This window comes from Rhinopithecus roxellana, chromosome 13, assembly GCF_007565055.1.
Source record: "Rhinopithecus roxellana isolate Shanxi Qingling chromosome 13, ASM756505v1, whole genome shotgun sequence".
Classification (NCBI taxonomy): domain Eukaryota; kingdom Metazoa; phylum Chordata; class Mammalia; order Primates; family Cercopithecidae; genus Rhinopithecus; species Rhinopithecus roxellana.
Window position 1 is genome coordinate 130,883,362 of NC_044561.1, and position 15,861 is coordinate 130,899,222.

The window sequence follows — 15,861 nt, forward strand, 5'->3', positions numbered from 1 at the left end:
GTGGCCTCAGCCCCTCACCCCAACCATGGACGGCAGCCCCACCATCAGCACAGTCCACACCAGCGGCCAGGGCTGCCTGCCCCTCCCAGAGCCCGTCAGTGGTCAGTGTCCGGCGCCACGGGACCACGGGTGCAAGATGACTGAGGCTTCCTCTCCGTCCCCTTCTGACCCCACAGCCCTTGCCCCGTGCCCTGCCTGGACATCCCACAACCTTAGCCTGACTCGGTGAATTGGGGGAGCTGGGCCTGCTGGGAACAGAGCAGGATCCTGGAAAAGCCTCCCCTGGGCCCAGTGGACACACATTCTCCCTCCAAAGGTGAGTGGTCACCACGTCCATCCAGCAATCCCCATGACCCCCAGGGTGGCCACCCAGGTCAGACCTGCCCTGCTGAGGCGCTGACCCAGGACCCGCGCTCCTGCCCAGCCAGTGATCCTGCTCTAACACCAAACCCTCGTCAGCACACACTCTGTTGAGGTGCCAACCCCAGCAGAAGAGGTTGGCGCACTCAGCTGCTTCATGGAGGACGTGGATCGAACCCAGGCTCCCAAGCTCTCGCAGAATGTCCGCCAGACCCAGGATCTGCCGACACCATGGCAGGGTGGGAGGGGCCCACCTTGGCTGTGCCCTTTGGAGGGCTCCAGATGCCATCCCTGTCCCAATGCTAAAGTCTCTGCGCAGCATCTGTCTGAGACGTGCCCCTCATGCTGGATGCAGAGGGGAGACTCCGGCGCTTCCAATAGGTGCCCGCGGCTTTCTTCTAACTCTGCCTGGAAGCATGGCAGGCTCTCCTACAGAGAAACCACGTGGGACAAGCACATTAGTGAGCCGAGCTACCTCGCTGGCAGCTATAACCCTCAAAGGTGTTTCCCACTACGCGCAAAGAAAACTCAAACCTCACCAGGTTCATGAGACCACACACAGCGCCCTGGTGAACCCTGCCAGCCCACGGGCATGCTCACATGCTCTCCGGCCCACACCTGTCTCTTAGCCAGGCCTCCGGAAGACATACAGGAACTGGAGGCACTGACAGGGTGCTCTCTGGGGGGGAAGAGCCCTGGACTGGGCAGACATCTCCTCAATGATCTAGGCAGCAAGGTCAGTAGGGCATGTGCCCCTCACGTCTCTGCTGGTGGCCTCACATCTCAGGGCTGGGCTCTCTTCTCAAGGCCAGCCTCCTGTGACCACCACCCACTAACAGCTGTGTCCTCATCACACCCACGCACAGAGGCAGGGGTTGGCTCTCAGGTGATACAGGGACGCCTGGTGGGGCTGCCCACCCCTTCCCGGGTTCTCTCTCCAGGGCAGGGCCTGCTCATGGGAAGGTGCTGGCTGCCTGTTCCAGCTGGGCCCTTGCCCTTCTCTGGCGTTTCCCCCAGAGACTCTTGTGCAGCGAATTCTGTCTTGGGAACTCAAACTGGCACACAGCCCACTGCTACCCTGCCTGGCCACCCTGTGGCCTCCAACAGACCCAGGGACCCTGCTCCAGAGTGAGGGCTCCTGGCCGCTGGGCCAAGATGCCCCAGGTTCCCCTCCACTGGTTCCACCATGCAACAAGCCATGCAGTGCTGCCCCTACATCTCCTCCCTGCCCTCCTGCGTGTCCTCTGGAGCCCGACGCTGAGCTTGCTCATGCTGCACAGCAAGCACTCCACAGTCACGTGTCCTGGTGGGCACCACGCTGGCAGCACAGACCCAGAACATTCTATCATTCCAGAAGTTCTGCTTGGACAGCACTGCCCCCCGGAAGTTAAAGGTGACAGAAATGGCAGCACGGAAGCAACTCAAGGAAGAAACACAAAAACCAGCAGACACTCCGTGTGCCCTCAAGCAGCAGACACTCCGTGTGCACTCAAGCAGCAGACACTCCGTCTGCACTCAAGCAGCAGACACTCCGTGTGCACTCAAGCAGCAGACACTCCGTGTGCACTCAAGCAGCAGACACTCCGTGTGCACTCAAGCAGCAGACACTCCGTGTGCACTCAAGCAGCAGACACTCCGTGTGTCCTCAAGCAGCAGACACTCCGTGTGTCCTCAAGCAGCAGACACTCCGTGTGCACTCAAGCAGCAGACACTCCGTGTGCCCTCAAGCAGCAGACACTCTGTGTGTACTCAAGGCAGACACAGCTTCACACCCTTCGAGCTGCCACTGTCAAGCCTGACGAACGCAGTCCACTGCAGGGAGAAGGCCCTGCCCACAGCCAGGGCACCCCGGGCCTGAGCGAGGGACTCCGGCTCCCCTGGCCACCCACTTTCCTGATCCAACAGTGCACGGTGAGGCCCACTGTGGAGCAGCAGTGAGGTCGGGCAGCACCCGCAAGCAGCCTTCCTCCCCTGGACAAGGCGGGAGGGATGGAAACACAGGCTCCATAATGTGGAAGACGCCCGGCTGGAAGGTCAAGAGCACAGGACTCCCCGTCTTCTCAGCGTGCGGCCAATTACCTTATGTCGCTCAGGGCTGAGTTCACCAACATGAGCTTTTCTTCCTTTCTCAGGTTTCTCTTCTAAACCCACACAGGACAACCTGAAGGGAAAACATTTTATAAAAACTTTACACACGTGTCCCTTTTCCATGTGCGCTCCATTTCCTCCCTAGGACCGACTGTTCACAGCAGAAGTGCCTCCTCGTGCTACCAGTCAAGGATGGGCAATGCCCACGTGCAGGGAGCCGTGGCAGTTGCAAAGCTAGGGACACAGCACAGGGACATGCAGACCTGGAAGAGAGTGTGCCCGCTACTGACTCTCTCTCTCTCTCACACACACACACACACACACCAGGACACAGAGACCTGGACGAGAGTGTCCCTGTCACTGACACACACACACACACCAGGGACACAGCACAGGGACACGCGGACCTGAACAAGAGTGCGCCTGTCACTGACTCACACTCTCACACACACACACACACACACAACCAGGGACATAGCACAGGGACACGCAGACCTGAACAAGAGTGCGCCTGTCACTGACTCACACTCTCTCACACACACACACACACACACACACACAACCAGGGACACAGCACAGGGACACGCAGACCTGAACAAGAGTGCGCCTGTCACTGACACACACACACACACCAGGGACACAGCACAGGGACATGCAGGCCTGCAAGAGAGCGTGCCCACCACTGACTCTCACACATACACGCACACCAGGGACACAGCACAGGGATGCGCAGGGCTGGACAAGAGTGCGCCCATCGCTGACTCACAGACACGCAGGCCTGGAGGAGAGTGCCCCTGCCACTGATACACACGCACATGCTGGCCTGGACAAGAGAGCGTCCACCACCAACATATACACACAGGCCTGGACAAGAGCGTGGCCACCACTGACACAAGCACACACAGGCCTGGAGGAGAGCACCCCTGTCACCAACACACACACGCACACTGGCCTGGACAAGAGTGTGCCCACTGACTCGTGCACACGCACATGCTGGCCTGGACGAGAGAGCGTCCTCCACCAACACATACACACAGGCCTGGACAAGAGTGTGGCCACCAATGGCTCGCGCACACACACATGCAGGCCACGCTCAGGTGCCCACGCCTGTGTCATCTTTTTAGTCTGGACCATAAAATGTGTTTGTATAAAAGGTCATTGGTGCCCACCGGCGCAAAATCTCCAACAAAATGACCCCTGAACTCGGAGCCCGGCCCCTGTGCGGCCAGAACTGAGGCTGGAAGCTGCTTTGCATACCCAACTTCCACAGGGTCCAGAAGAGCATCTTCACTCGCCCCCTGCAGCCTCTGCTGCAATAGGGTTAGGTCTTCCTGGTAAGTTTTCTCGGCATCCCTTAATTTCTTTTCAAAATAAATCCTCAGTTGCTCCAGTTCGGACTCATGCTGGGTTTTTTCTCGCTGCTTCAGCTGTTCTAAATCTTCCACGTGAGAGGCTCGCGCCAGGAGTTGCTCATGTAGCTCTGCATACACAACGGAGTCAGGCAATCATCTTAAAATGGAACACGCAGAACAAGCCAGGCGAGAGGCAAGAGCCTGGTTACCTGTGGTAACCAGGGGCAGAACTCAGAAAAGGGCCCATCCCAGAACCTGAGAGTGATGAGGGACCCCCGTGGCTTAGACTCGCATATGCCCCTGAACGTGGAGAGCTCTCTGGAAGCGGTGGCAAGAGCCACGGGGCCAGGAGCAAGAGCAGCCCTCGAAGTGGCAGGGATGTGGTGTGCACAGTCAGCAAGGAGACAGACAATAGTCCTGCAGCCCCAGGAAACTGGATCCAGACCCACCTCAAACCCAGAAGCAGGCTATCAGGTTGGCACACGACGGCTGACACCTGGATGTGGGCTATGGGGGACCCTGGACAGAAAACCCAGCTGCACCATCCTGGACTTTCTGTAAGCTAACAACTGTGTTGTTTTAGGCTACCAAGTTTGTGATAATTTGTTACAGAGCAGCAGAGAAGCACCACGGACCCTAACAGAACGTGTCCCCATGGCTACTGCGGTCAGAATACAGCCCGCTGCTCTACAGTGGCTGACAGCCAGCGACAGGTACCCCCGAGACGGCAAATCGGGGTTCTCTGCATGGGTCCCAAGAGGCAGGACAGAGACAAGCAGAGGACCAAGCCAGAGCCGGAGCCTGCAGGGACCAGCTGTGCCTGTGGCCCCTTCAGCTTCTCTCTTCTCCAGCCTCCACTGACAGACAGACCCCCAGGGAAAGGCAAATCGACATGCTCTCCACACGGTCCCGACAGGGTGCAGGGCTGGGAGGTGCAGCCAGGCCTGGTGCCCTGGTGACAGTGGCGGTGTCTCCAGTTCTTTCTCCTCAGTGCTCTTTGCTCCAAATCCCACCACCCACAAGGACAAGTTGGGCCAGAAGGCTCTGTCTGACCGTGAGCGCCAGGAGACACGCAGTGGTTCACCCTCCTGTCCTGTGGCCCTGGGCGCCGGTGCCTGAATTGGGCTTGGCCAGCCCCTGCCCTCAAGCACCATCCTCGCCTGTGGCACAGAGACCTCTCTGACATGGAACAGGGGACCTGGGGTCGGGGTCTCCAGAGGCGCTCAGCTATAAGGGGACACCAGGACCAGAGCTGCCTTCACCAAGTGGCCTGGAGAGCTGGGGCCACAGGAGCCTGGCAGCAGGATGTGGGGCACTGCCCTGTGACCCCAGACACCAGGTGAGCCCACTTTTGGACAGCACTCAACCGTCCTTCCGAGGCAAACGCTCAGCACCACTGGTGCCTTCCTTAGACTTGAAGGCACCCCAAGAGTGTCAGTCTCGGCCTTGAGGGACACACAGGTGCACGCCACTGCTGCACTGATCTGCTTAGCATAAAGGCAGGGCTGTCTCCCACAAAGCAAACCTCCACCTTCAAACCATGCACCTCAACCTTCAGGATGTCAAACAGGTAAATCCACTTTTTTGTGTTTGCTAGAATTGTTAAATTCTGGCTTGGGATTACAACAATGAAAAACACACAGCTTCAGCTTTTGAGGATCTGAATTTCCCAATACAATTCCTTACCACTCAATTCCTGTCTACTGGTCCTGGCAGAATCAAGCTGGGACCACAAGCGCCTGATCTCTTCTTGTGACTGTGCCTTCAGGTCTTCATACGATGCCTGAAGATTCTCTAACTGGAAAAAGCAAAGCGTCCAGGTGAGACTCTCATGAGCTCAAGGCCCCCACTCCAGCAGTGGTTTTATCCCTGCCACTGCGATCCTCAGGGTAAAAGCTCACATCCCAAACCTGCAGCTCAGAGAAAGCCAGCCACAGCAGAGACCGAGAGAACTCTGTCCGTGACAAGTGGGATCAGCCAGCGCTGGCCCCACAAGGCCAGGCACTTTCAGAATCTCAGGAACTTCCAGGTCTGTTTGTCTCGGCCGAGGAGTTGGCACGGCAGGTTCCATGCCGGCCGCAGCTGTGCGGTTTCATCTTGTGCACCTCCCTGCTTCAGTTTAGGGTCACACATACAGACTGCTGAATGGAATGGAGGGAGTCTTACTAGCCCACAGTACCCCAGACTACCAAATAGGAAGTTTCTCACTTTCAATACTTTTACATTAACGAAGCAGGTCCCTCTTACATTGACACTAAATTTCTCTGTACATTCAGCAAGAGCCCAGCCTAGCGCGGCACGGCCTGATGTCCTCCTGGGCGACACTGTACCTGGGGCTGGCCTGTCCTCCTCGTGGAAACGGCCCCTCCTACCTTTCCCCATCACGGGCATCAGGACCAGAAGATGCTGCCAGCCCCCTCTTTCCCATCTGGGAGGGAGAGCCTGGAAGGACCCAGGGAGAGAATGGGGGTGTGGAGTGAGCCCCGGCCTGTACTCTCTGCAGGAGAGGAGGGTATGTGGGCACCAGAGGCCCGCTGGGAGACACAAGGGGCCCAAGACAGGCCTCCGTAAGACTACAGATCCCAACTACTTCCGTATTCTCAGGTTTGTAAATCTTTCACACACCACAATTAACCCTATCTCTGATTTATGCTTTAATTTCTTCAACTGATTCTTGGGATACTCAGTTTGAGTCTCAGGTTTGTCAGGCCTCCAGTGAGGACCTGGCCACACGACATTTTGACATGTAGTGTTTCACTAGAGAAGCATCTTGAAGACACACAGCAGAAATGTTTGCTAACTTTTCCTAGGAATCTCATGTGTACTGGATTACTGTTAAGAGGATGTGGTCTTACACTCCTACCTAGTGTTTGAAATTTGTGTAACTGTCTCAGGGACACCTGTAAAGAATACGCATTTCTAAGTATAAGACTGAACGTAATTATTAAATCACTCTCGCAGACTATATGCTTACACTTTTATTCACCACTGACAGTCTATTTTCTATTTTATTTTATTTTATTTATTTATTTATTTTTGAGATGGAGGCTCGCTCTGTTGCCCAGGCTGGAGTGCAGTGGTGCGATCTCAGCTCACTGCAACCTCCACCTCCCAGGTTCAAGCAATTCTCGTGCCTCAGTCTCCCAAGTAGCTGGGATTAGAGATGCCCGCCACCACGCCTGGCTAATTTTTGTCTCAAACCCCTGATCTCATAATCTGCCCGCCTTGGCCTCCCAAAGTGCTAGAATTACAGGCATGAGCCACTGTGCCCAGCCAGTCTCTTTAAATTTAGTACTTAAGTTTTAGCAAATAACAATATGAAATAGCTCAATTCCAAACTCTGTTAAAACGTCCCTAACATACCAAGTAACTAAAATAATGAAGCTGCTACCCACCTCCAAGTAATTAAAATAACCAGGCTGCTACCCACCTCCAGCTGTTTTTCTTTTTCACTCTCTTTGAACTTGAACTCCAAGTCTTCTAAACACCGGCAGTGCTCAGACTGTAGGTCTTCACGTAACTTCTCAATGGCTGCTTGATGTTGACTCTCCAGGTTCCTAAGGGCCGCTAGAAAGGTAAAGCAATGCCACTTGGTTTACAAGACATCACTCTCCTCAACGGCAACCTCAGTGACAATAATGGTGCATGCAGAGCGCTGCCACCCAGAGCCCCATCCTGGGTGCCCCCACCTCCCCTGGGCCCCTCATTTGAGCCTCACATGCCTGATAGCGCAAGGGGACATCGCCTACCCATGCCACCCACCACAAGGGTCACAATGGAACACACAACCCTGGAGTTTCAAAAGTGAACAAGCGCAATGCTGCTGCTTTGATAATAATTTAGCAACTGAACATGCCAAGAAAAATCTCTGAAACGAAGATCGGGAAGGTTTAAGGACCCTGAGAAACCTGTGACCCCTGACGGCCACCAGCACGTCACACATGCACGGAGCCATCCAGCATTTAGAAGGCAGGAAACGTGTGCACAATGACACATGGTGACATGAACGACATTCCTTCCAGTACTACCCAGGAAAACTCAGTCCCACTCCAAACTTTCTCATTCTCATTACTCACATTCAGCCTGGTTTTTGTCTTGAAAAATCTTTTCCAACTCAGCTCTCTGTTCCGCCAATTCTTTCTGAAACTGGTTTTGTAAATCCTCCATTTCTGACTGATGCTTTGCAGACAATTCTTTGCGTAGATTTTCTAAACATAAATCTTTTTCAGATTCCCAGTCTTCCTTCAGGGTCTAATTTAAAAGAAAAAACAACTAAAGTCAATAGTTGATTATCTGTACTAAAGAAATTTAAATCACACAGTCAAAACCTATGAGCAGGCCAGGCAAAGTGGCTCATGTCTGTAATTCCAGCACTTTGAGAGGCTGAGGCGGGCAGATTGCCTGAGCCCAGGAGTTAGGATTAGAGACCAGCATGGGCAACATAGTGAGACCCCATCTCTACAATAAAAATACAAACATTAGTGGGGTATGGTGGCATGCGCCTATAGTCCCAGTACTCGGGAGGCTGAGGCGGGAGATCAAATGAGCCCAGGAGGTCAAGGCTGCAGTGAGCTGGGATTGTGCCACTGCACTCCAGCCTGGGAGGCAGAACGAGACCCTGTCTCAAAAAAAAAAAAAAAAAAGAACTGGCAGTCATGGCCCCCAACTAAACTGTCCTGACAGGCCTGACACCCAGTCTCTCACCTGAATGCTGGCAGGACAGAAAAGCAGAAGCATCCAGGAGGCAAGCAGTCGAAGAAAAGGGAGCGAGGATCACCCACCCCGAAACAGACCAGCCTCTGAACACAGCGAGTGAGGACCACCCACCCCGAAACAGACTAGCCTCTGCACAGGGACCACCCACCCCAAAACAGACCAGCCTCTGCACAGGGGCCAATCACCCCGAAACAGACCAGCCTCTGCACACAGGAAGAGGACCACCTATCCCGAAACAGACCAGCCTCTGCACAGGGACCAACCACCCCGAAACAGACCAGCCTCTGAACACAAGGCCTAATCCACACGGTCACCCTCAAAGTGTTAGAAATACATCTCCCTACAAGATCCAGGGGCCAATGGCAACTTGGCTGACCTCCACCTGGGTCTCACTCCTGGGTCAGAGGGGCAGGTGACCGGGACACAACTCCAAGCCTGGACTGACATCCATCTTCTGCCAAGGGCCTGAGAGCTGCCCGGATGCCTGGCTCAGGAGGGGCCTCCACACTCAGCACTGCTGACAGTTCAGCCCTCTAGCGGAGGGCCTGGCAATGACGGGGCACTGCTACCTGTGGTCCCCAGTGAGGCCACCCACAGCAGGTGCAACCCACCCCACCCAAAACACCTCCCTGTGTGGTATTCTCCCCGGCACCCCAGCACCCACACCCTATGCACCGCAGGGAAGTGCCACATCCACAAGGGCAGAAGCTGTGTCCCAGAACACAGCTCAGGGGCAGGCCACGGGGGCCACTCAGAAGCCAGCATGGAAGGGCAGATCAGTGCCTTTATGTTATACAAGTCAATGTGAAACAACAAGTTTTCTGACAAACGATATAAACAAAGAATGCAATACACTTTCAACCAGCATATTCTAATAAAGCCTCGACTGGTTCTGTCTGAATCAAGATGAGGAGCGTTCTCGTGAGAGCTGGCGAGAAAGGAAAAACAACATACACAGAAGCATGCATTTTAGAATCAGTCCTGGGTACCTTTACGATCTGGGCGTTTTTCTCCATTTCTGATTGTAACTTCTCCTTCAGCTCGGCTGTAAGAAAAACAAAAAGCAGCTCAGGCCACTCCATCCCAACCTTTTCAGTGACCCACCTGCCCAGGAAACGACCAGGCTCTGGCACCCACTGGACACGTGCCAGCGTTCATGGGCTAGGAGGATGCGTCTGTGATGATGCTTGGCTTTAATAATAAACTGAGGACACCGTGACTTCCAGACACACAGGACGATCTAAGACAGGAGGTGAAGGCCAGCCCTAGGTCGCACCTATCACAGACCACCTGGAAACCCGCTCTAATAATCTCCTGACCATGAAAACCCAAGGGCCCCTTTTATGCCAGGCAAGATGATGACAACAGAGATGGGGAGACAGTGCTAGGATGCCCCCGCGCCCAATCCCAAGAGGGAAGAGGCACTAGAATGCCCACGCCGAGCCCACACACCGCCCATACCCGCCCAGCCATGCAGTACCTGCTTCCTGTCCACACCTGAGCACCACCTCCTCCTTCTCCCGTGCGTGCTGCTCCCTGAGGAGCTCTAGCTCGTGCTGCTGCCTGCTCTGCAGCAGAGCCAGCTCCTGGGCACGCCGGCTGTTGAGCATCTCCCGTAGCTCCGTCAGCGCCGTCTCCTTCTCCTTCTGGAGGTTGGCCTGAGTCAGCTCCAGCTGTGCCGTATGCATGTTGCTCAGACTCAGACGCAGCGCCTCCAGTTCAAGGCCATGCACAGCCTGTGGGGAGAGAAGGCCTCTGTAAGGCCCATGGTCAGAACCAGGGCGCATCAGGGAGACACAGAAGCATGAATGAGAATGAGTAAGGAGAACACAGAAAGGGCAACAGCAGACATCCCCTGGGGGTGGGGGCAGGACACAGAGGCCCGGATGCCACCGAGACGCCACCCAGCTCCTCTGCCAGTGACCCCACAGCCCATCACCGCCCTGAGCACCGGCACCCCAAATTCCCTCACTGTATGACGGTACTGTGTGCACCTGGAGGGGGCTCCGCAGCTGATAGGGAGAGCAAACAGCCCTGAGGTCAGTGTGTCACTCATGTGGCCTGCACCTGACCAGGTCCCCGGACCCCCGGCATCCACCTGTGTCTCCTCCACCGGCCCTGCTGATGGCCCCCCCCACAGAACGTGGAAACAGACAAGGCAGAGAGAGGAGATGGCAGTGCCCGCCCCCCCCACCTGGATGCCCGCTGTGCCCTGTGGGGATAACAGAGACCATGCTGCAAGCCTGTGGGGACCCCGCCGGGTCACCTGACTCTGCTGCAGGCCAGCCTCATCTTCACGGCTGCTCTGCAGGTCAGCAATGGCAAGTTCACATTCTCGTTCACACTCCTGGGGAAGAAAGGCAAAGGATGTGGTCCATCATTCACGAGAAAACAGTCACTAAGAAACCACCATGATGTGCCCGAGAGCGGACAACGCACGTCCTCACAAAATCCCATTCACAGCTGTTCCCAGCAGCATCACTCGCAATGGCCAGAAGGTGCGAACAACCCAAATGCCTACTGAGGGATGAACGGCTGAACAAAACGTGGGCTGCCATTCAGCCACAAGAAGGAATGAAGGCCCCAGCTCAGGCTGCAACACAGAGGAGCCCTGAGGACGTGAGGCTGAGTGACAGAGCACACACGGAAGGCCGCGTGAGGTTCCATTTACTTTAAGTGTTCAGGATCCGCAAATCCGTAGACATGGAGTGGCCTGGAGGCTGCGAGGAGCTGAGGGAGGAGAGTGGGGGTGGCTGCCACGAGCACTGGGCTTCCTTCTGGGGCAATGACAATGTCTGGAACCACTGGAGGTGGTGCTCACACAGTGAACGTACTAAATGCCACCGAGGTCTGTACTTTAAAATGGTGAATTTTATGTTTGCTAATTATATCTCATTAAAAAAAAAAAAGATGGAAAAACAGCGAACCCGCTTAAATGACTTAGTGTAAATCAAAGTCCCAAAAACAGGCCAGGCACGGTGGCTCACACCTGAAATCTCAGCACTTTGGGAGGTCGAGGCAGGCAGATCACCTGAGGCAGGAGTTCGAGACCAGGCTGGCCAACATGATGAAACCCCATCTATACTAAAAATACAAAAATTAGCCAGGCGTGGTGGTGGGCGCCTGTAATCCCAGCTACTCGGGAGGCTGAGGCAGGAGGATCCCTTGAACCTGGAAGGTGGAGGTTGCAGTGAGCTGAGATCATGCCACTGCACTCCAGCCTGGGCAACAGAGCAAGACTCCATCTCAAAAATATAAATAAATAAAATAAAGTCCCAAAAACAGAAGCTGTGGGCTCTCCCCACACCACAGCAGTACTGCCATGGGAGGAACGCACAACCTGCTCTCAGGAAAAGGGGGAAATGACACTCACAGAGAGAAAATGTGCATAAAATGCCTGGATAAAGCAGGTACGAATAAAAGGTAAACCAATCTAGAAACACAAACTTTAAATAAAGATCCTTGCACGGCCACTAAATCAGCAAAAGTTGGTAACAATGTTACGAATCCTCAATGCCATTATGGTCACAGGAAACAAATGCACCCAAACACTACCAACGTCAGAATCAGTTGCCTCAATTTTTTTCTCAGCAGCCGTTCTGGCAACACAGGTCGAGCCACAGAAAGCCTTTCCCTGTCTCAACCTTCTCACCTCTGGAAACCTTTTCAGCAGCAATAACCCAAAGGGAAGAGAAAAGCTGCAGGGGGCTCCTTGGCACAGATCCTGAGCCCACCAGCCATGTGGCCCTCCCTGCAGGCTCCTGGCCCCCGACTGGCACCTGGGATGTCTCCCCTGCCTGTGGAAGCGACCGTTCTCTGGCTTCCCCCACATCAGCCAGGGGCCTCTCTGGGCTCCAGGAGACCCACCTGCTCAAAGAGTATTTCAGACTAAAAAATGACACAAACTAAATTTTTCTGCCCCAACTGGGGAACTGGCTAGGGGTGGAGAGATAGAGGTTTGACACAGTTGTGAAGGCTAGAAAGGCCCCAGGAGGAAGTAAACAGAGAAGGTGGCATGGTGGGCTCCACAGGGGCTGCCTGCACGGGGACTCGTCCCCAAGGCGGGCACCACATGAGTGCAGCAACATCTCCCTTCAACGTCAGGAGCTCAGGCCAGGCGTGGTGGCTCACACCTGGAATCCCAGCACTTTGGGAGGCCGAGGTGGGTGGATCACAAGGTCAGGAGATCAAGACCATCCTGGCTAACATGGTGAAACACCCTCTCTACTAAAAATACAAAAAAATTAGCTAGGTGTGGTGGCGGGTGCCTGTAGTTCCAGCTACTCGGGAGGAAGATGCAGGAGAATGGTGTGAAACCGGGAGGCGGACCTGGTGGAGCCTGCAGTGAGCCGAGATCGCACCACTGCACTCCAGCCTGGGCGACAGAGTGAGACTCAGTCTCAAAAAAAAAAAAGTTGTGGCCGGGCGCAGTGGCTCAAGCCTGTAATCCCAGCACTTTGGGAGGCCGAGATGGGCGGATCACGAGGTCAGGAGATCGAGACCATCCTGGCTAACACTGTGAAACCCCGTCTCTACTTAAAAAATACAAAAAAAAAAAAAAACTAGCCGGGCGAGGTGGCGGACACCTGTAGTCCCAGCTACTCGGGAGGCTGAGGCAGGAGAATGGCATAAACCCGGGAGGCGGAGCTTGCAGTGAGCTGAGATCCGGCCACTGCACTCCAGCCTGGGCGACAGAGCGAGACTCCGTCTCAAAAAAAAAAAAAAAAAAAAAGTTGTAAAGAGCACAAATAGACAATCTAAGCTCACACCTCAAGGAAGTAGAGAAACAAGAGCAACCAAACCCAAACCCAACAGAAGAAAACAAATAATCAGGATCAGAGCAGAATGAAATGAGATTGATACGAAAAACACAAAAGATAGCCGGGCGCAGTGGCTCGCGCCTGTAATCCCAGCACTTTGGGAGGCTGAGGCGGGCGGATTACCTGAGGTTGGGAGTTCGAGACCATCCTGACCAACACGGAGAAACCCCGTCTCTACTAAAAATACAAAATTAGGCCGGGCGCGGTGGCTCAAGCCTGTAATCCCAGCACTTTGGGAGGCCGAGGTGGGTGGATCACGAGGTCAGGAGATCGAGACCATCCTGGCTAACACGGTGAAACCCCGTCTCTACTAAAAAAATACAAAAAACTAGCCGGGCGCGGTGGTGGGCGCCTGTAGTCCCAGCTACTCAGGAGGCTGAGGCAGGAGAATGCCATGAACCTGGGAGGCGGAGCTTGCAGTGAGTGGATATCGCGTCACTGCACTCCAGCCTGGGTGACAGCGTGAGACTCTGTCTCAAAAAAAAAAAAAATACAAAATTAGCCGGGCATGGTGGCACATGACTGTAATCCCAGCTACTCAGGAGGCTGAGGCAGGAAAATCACTTGAACTCGGGAGGCGGAGGTTGCAGTGAGCCGAGACCGTGCCATTGCACTCCAGCCTGGGCAACAAGAGCGAAACTCCATCTTAAAAAGATAAATGGAACAAAATGCTGGTCCTTCGAAAAGATAAACAAAACCGATAGATCATTAGTGAGATTAACCAGGAAAGGAAGAGAGAAGATCCAAATAAGCTCAATTAGAAACTAAATGGGAGACATTACAACCAATACCACAGAAATACCAAAGATCATTCAAGGCTACTATGAACACCTTTATGTGCACGAACTAGAAAACCTGGAGGCGATGGATAAATTCCTGGAAATATACATCCCTTTGAGATTAGACCAGGAAAAAACAGAAACTCTGAACAGACCAGTAACAAGTAGCAAGACTGAAATAGTAATTTAAAAACTGCCAACAAAAAATGTCCAGGACCTGAGGGATTCACAGCTGAATTCTATCAGACATTCAAAGAAGAATTGGTACTAATCCTACTGAAACTATTTCAGAAGATAGAGAAAGGAAGAATCCTTCCCAAATCATTCCATGAAGTCAGTATCACCCTAAAACCAAAACCAGGAAAGGACGTAACAAAAAAAGAAAACACAGACCAATATCCCTGATGAACACAGATGCAAAAATCTTCAACAAAATACTAGCTAATCGAATCCAACAACATACCAAAAAGATAATACAGCTGGGTTTCATAGCAGGGATGCAGGGTTTAACACACACAGGTCAACAAATGTGATACACCACATAAACAGCATTAAAAAGAAAAATCATGTGATCATCTTGATAAGATGCAGAAGCAGCATTCCACAAAATCCAGGATCGCTTTATGATTAAAACCCTCAGCATAATCGGCATAGAAGGGACACTGTCATTCATGACAAACCCACAGCCAACATTATACCGAAAAGGGAGAAGCTGAAGGCATTTTAGAACTGGAAAAAGACAAGGATGCTCACTTTCACCACTGCTCTGGAGTCCCAGCCACAGAAATTAGACAAGAGAAGAAACAGAGGGCATCCACATTGGTAAAGAGGAAAAACAGTCACTGTCTGCGATGATAGGATCGTTTACCTAGAAAACCCTGGAGACTCATCCAAAAAGCTCCTACATCCGATAAATGAATTCAGTACAGTTTCAGGATGCAAAATCAATGTACACAAATCAGCAGCACTGCTGTACTCCAAAAGGGACCAAGCTGAGAACCAAATGAAGAACTCAATACCTTTTGCGACAGCTGCAAAAAATAAAATACGTAGGAATATACCCAACCAAGGAGGGGAAAAATCTCTACAAGAGAAACCACAAAACACTGCTGAAAGAAATCACTGGCCAGGCGCGATGGCTCACACCTGTAATCCAAGCACTTTGGGAGGCCGAGGCGGGCAGATCACAAGGTCAAGAGATTGAGACCATCCTGGCCAACACAGTGAAACCCCGTCTCTACTAAAAATACAAAAATTAGCTGGGCATGGTGGCACGTGTCTGTATTCCCAGCTACTCTGGAGGCTGAGGTAGGAGAATCACTTGAACCCGGAAGGCGGAGGTTGCAGTGAGCCGAGATCGTGCCATTGCACTCCAGCCTGGGTGATAAAAGCGAATCTCCATCTCAAAAAAAAAAGAAAGAATTGATGATACAAACAAATAAAACACATCCCGGCTGGCGTGGATGCAGTGAAAATGGAAAACTTTTACACTGCTGGTGGGAATGCAAACTAGTACAACCACTATAAAAAACAGTATGGAGGCCAGGCACAGTGGCTCACGCCTGTAATCACAGTACTTTGGGAGGCCACGGTGGGCAGACCACCTGAGGTCAGGAGTTCGAGACTAGCCTGGCCAACATGGTGAAACCCTGTCTCTACTAAAAATACAAAAATTAGCCGGACACAGAGGTGCACGCCTGTAATCCCATCTACTTAGGAGGCTGAGGCAGAAGAATCACTTAAGCC

The 15,861-nt window shown here is 53.2% G+C and overlaps 1 protein-coding gene across 5 annotated transcripts in view; it reads right to left on the minus strand.

The window, feature by feature from the left end:
- The window catches only part of PCNT (pericentrin), a 121,241-nt gene that overhangs the window by 85,999 nt on the left and 19,381 nt on the right, over nucleotides 1–15,861 (minus strand). For 4 of the 5 annotated variants that reach the window (XM_030914297.1, XM_010370096.2, XM_010370099.2 and 1 more), the window contains exons 4-12: nucleotides 10,783–10,863; nucleotides 9,997–10,252; nucleotides 9,506–9,561; nucleotides 7,877–8,051; nucleotides 7,231–7,367; nucleotides 5,487–5,598; nucleotides 3,706–3,928; nucleotides 2,440–2,521; nucleotides 615–789 (exon numbers count right to left, since the gene is read on the minus strand). In XM_030914297.1, the coding sequence (XP_030770157.1) occupies nucleotides 615–789; nucleotides 2,440–2,521; nucleotides 3,706–3,928; nucleotides 5,487–5,598; nucleotides 7,231–7,367; nucleotides 7,877–8,051; nucleotides 9,506–9,561; nucleotides 9,997–10,252; nucleotides 10,783–10,863 (1,297 nt within the window). The remainder of the gene's footprint in view (nucleotides 1–614; nucleotides 790–2,439; nucleotides 2,522–3,705; nucleotides 3,929–5,486; nucleotides 5,599–7,230; nucleotides 7,368–7,876; nucleotides 8,052–9,505; nucleotides 9,562–9,996; nucleotides 10,253–10,782; nucleotides 10,864–15,861) is intronic. The other variant, XM_010370097.2, reaches the window with a different exon arrangement.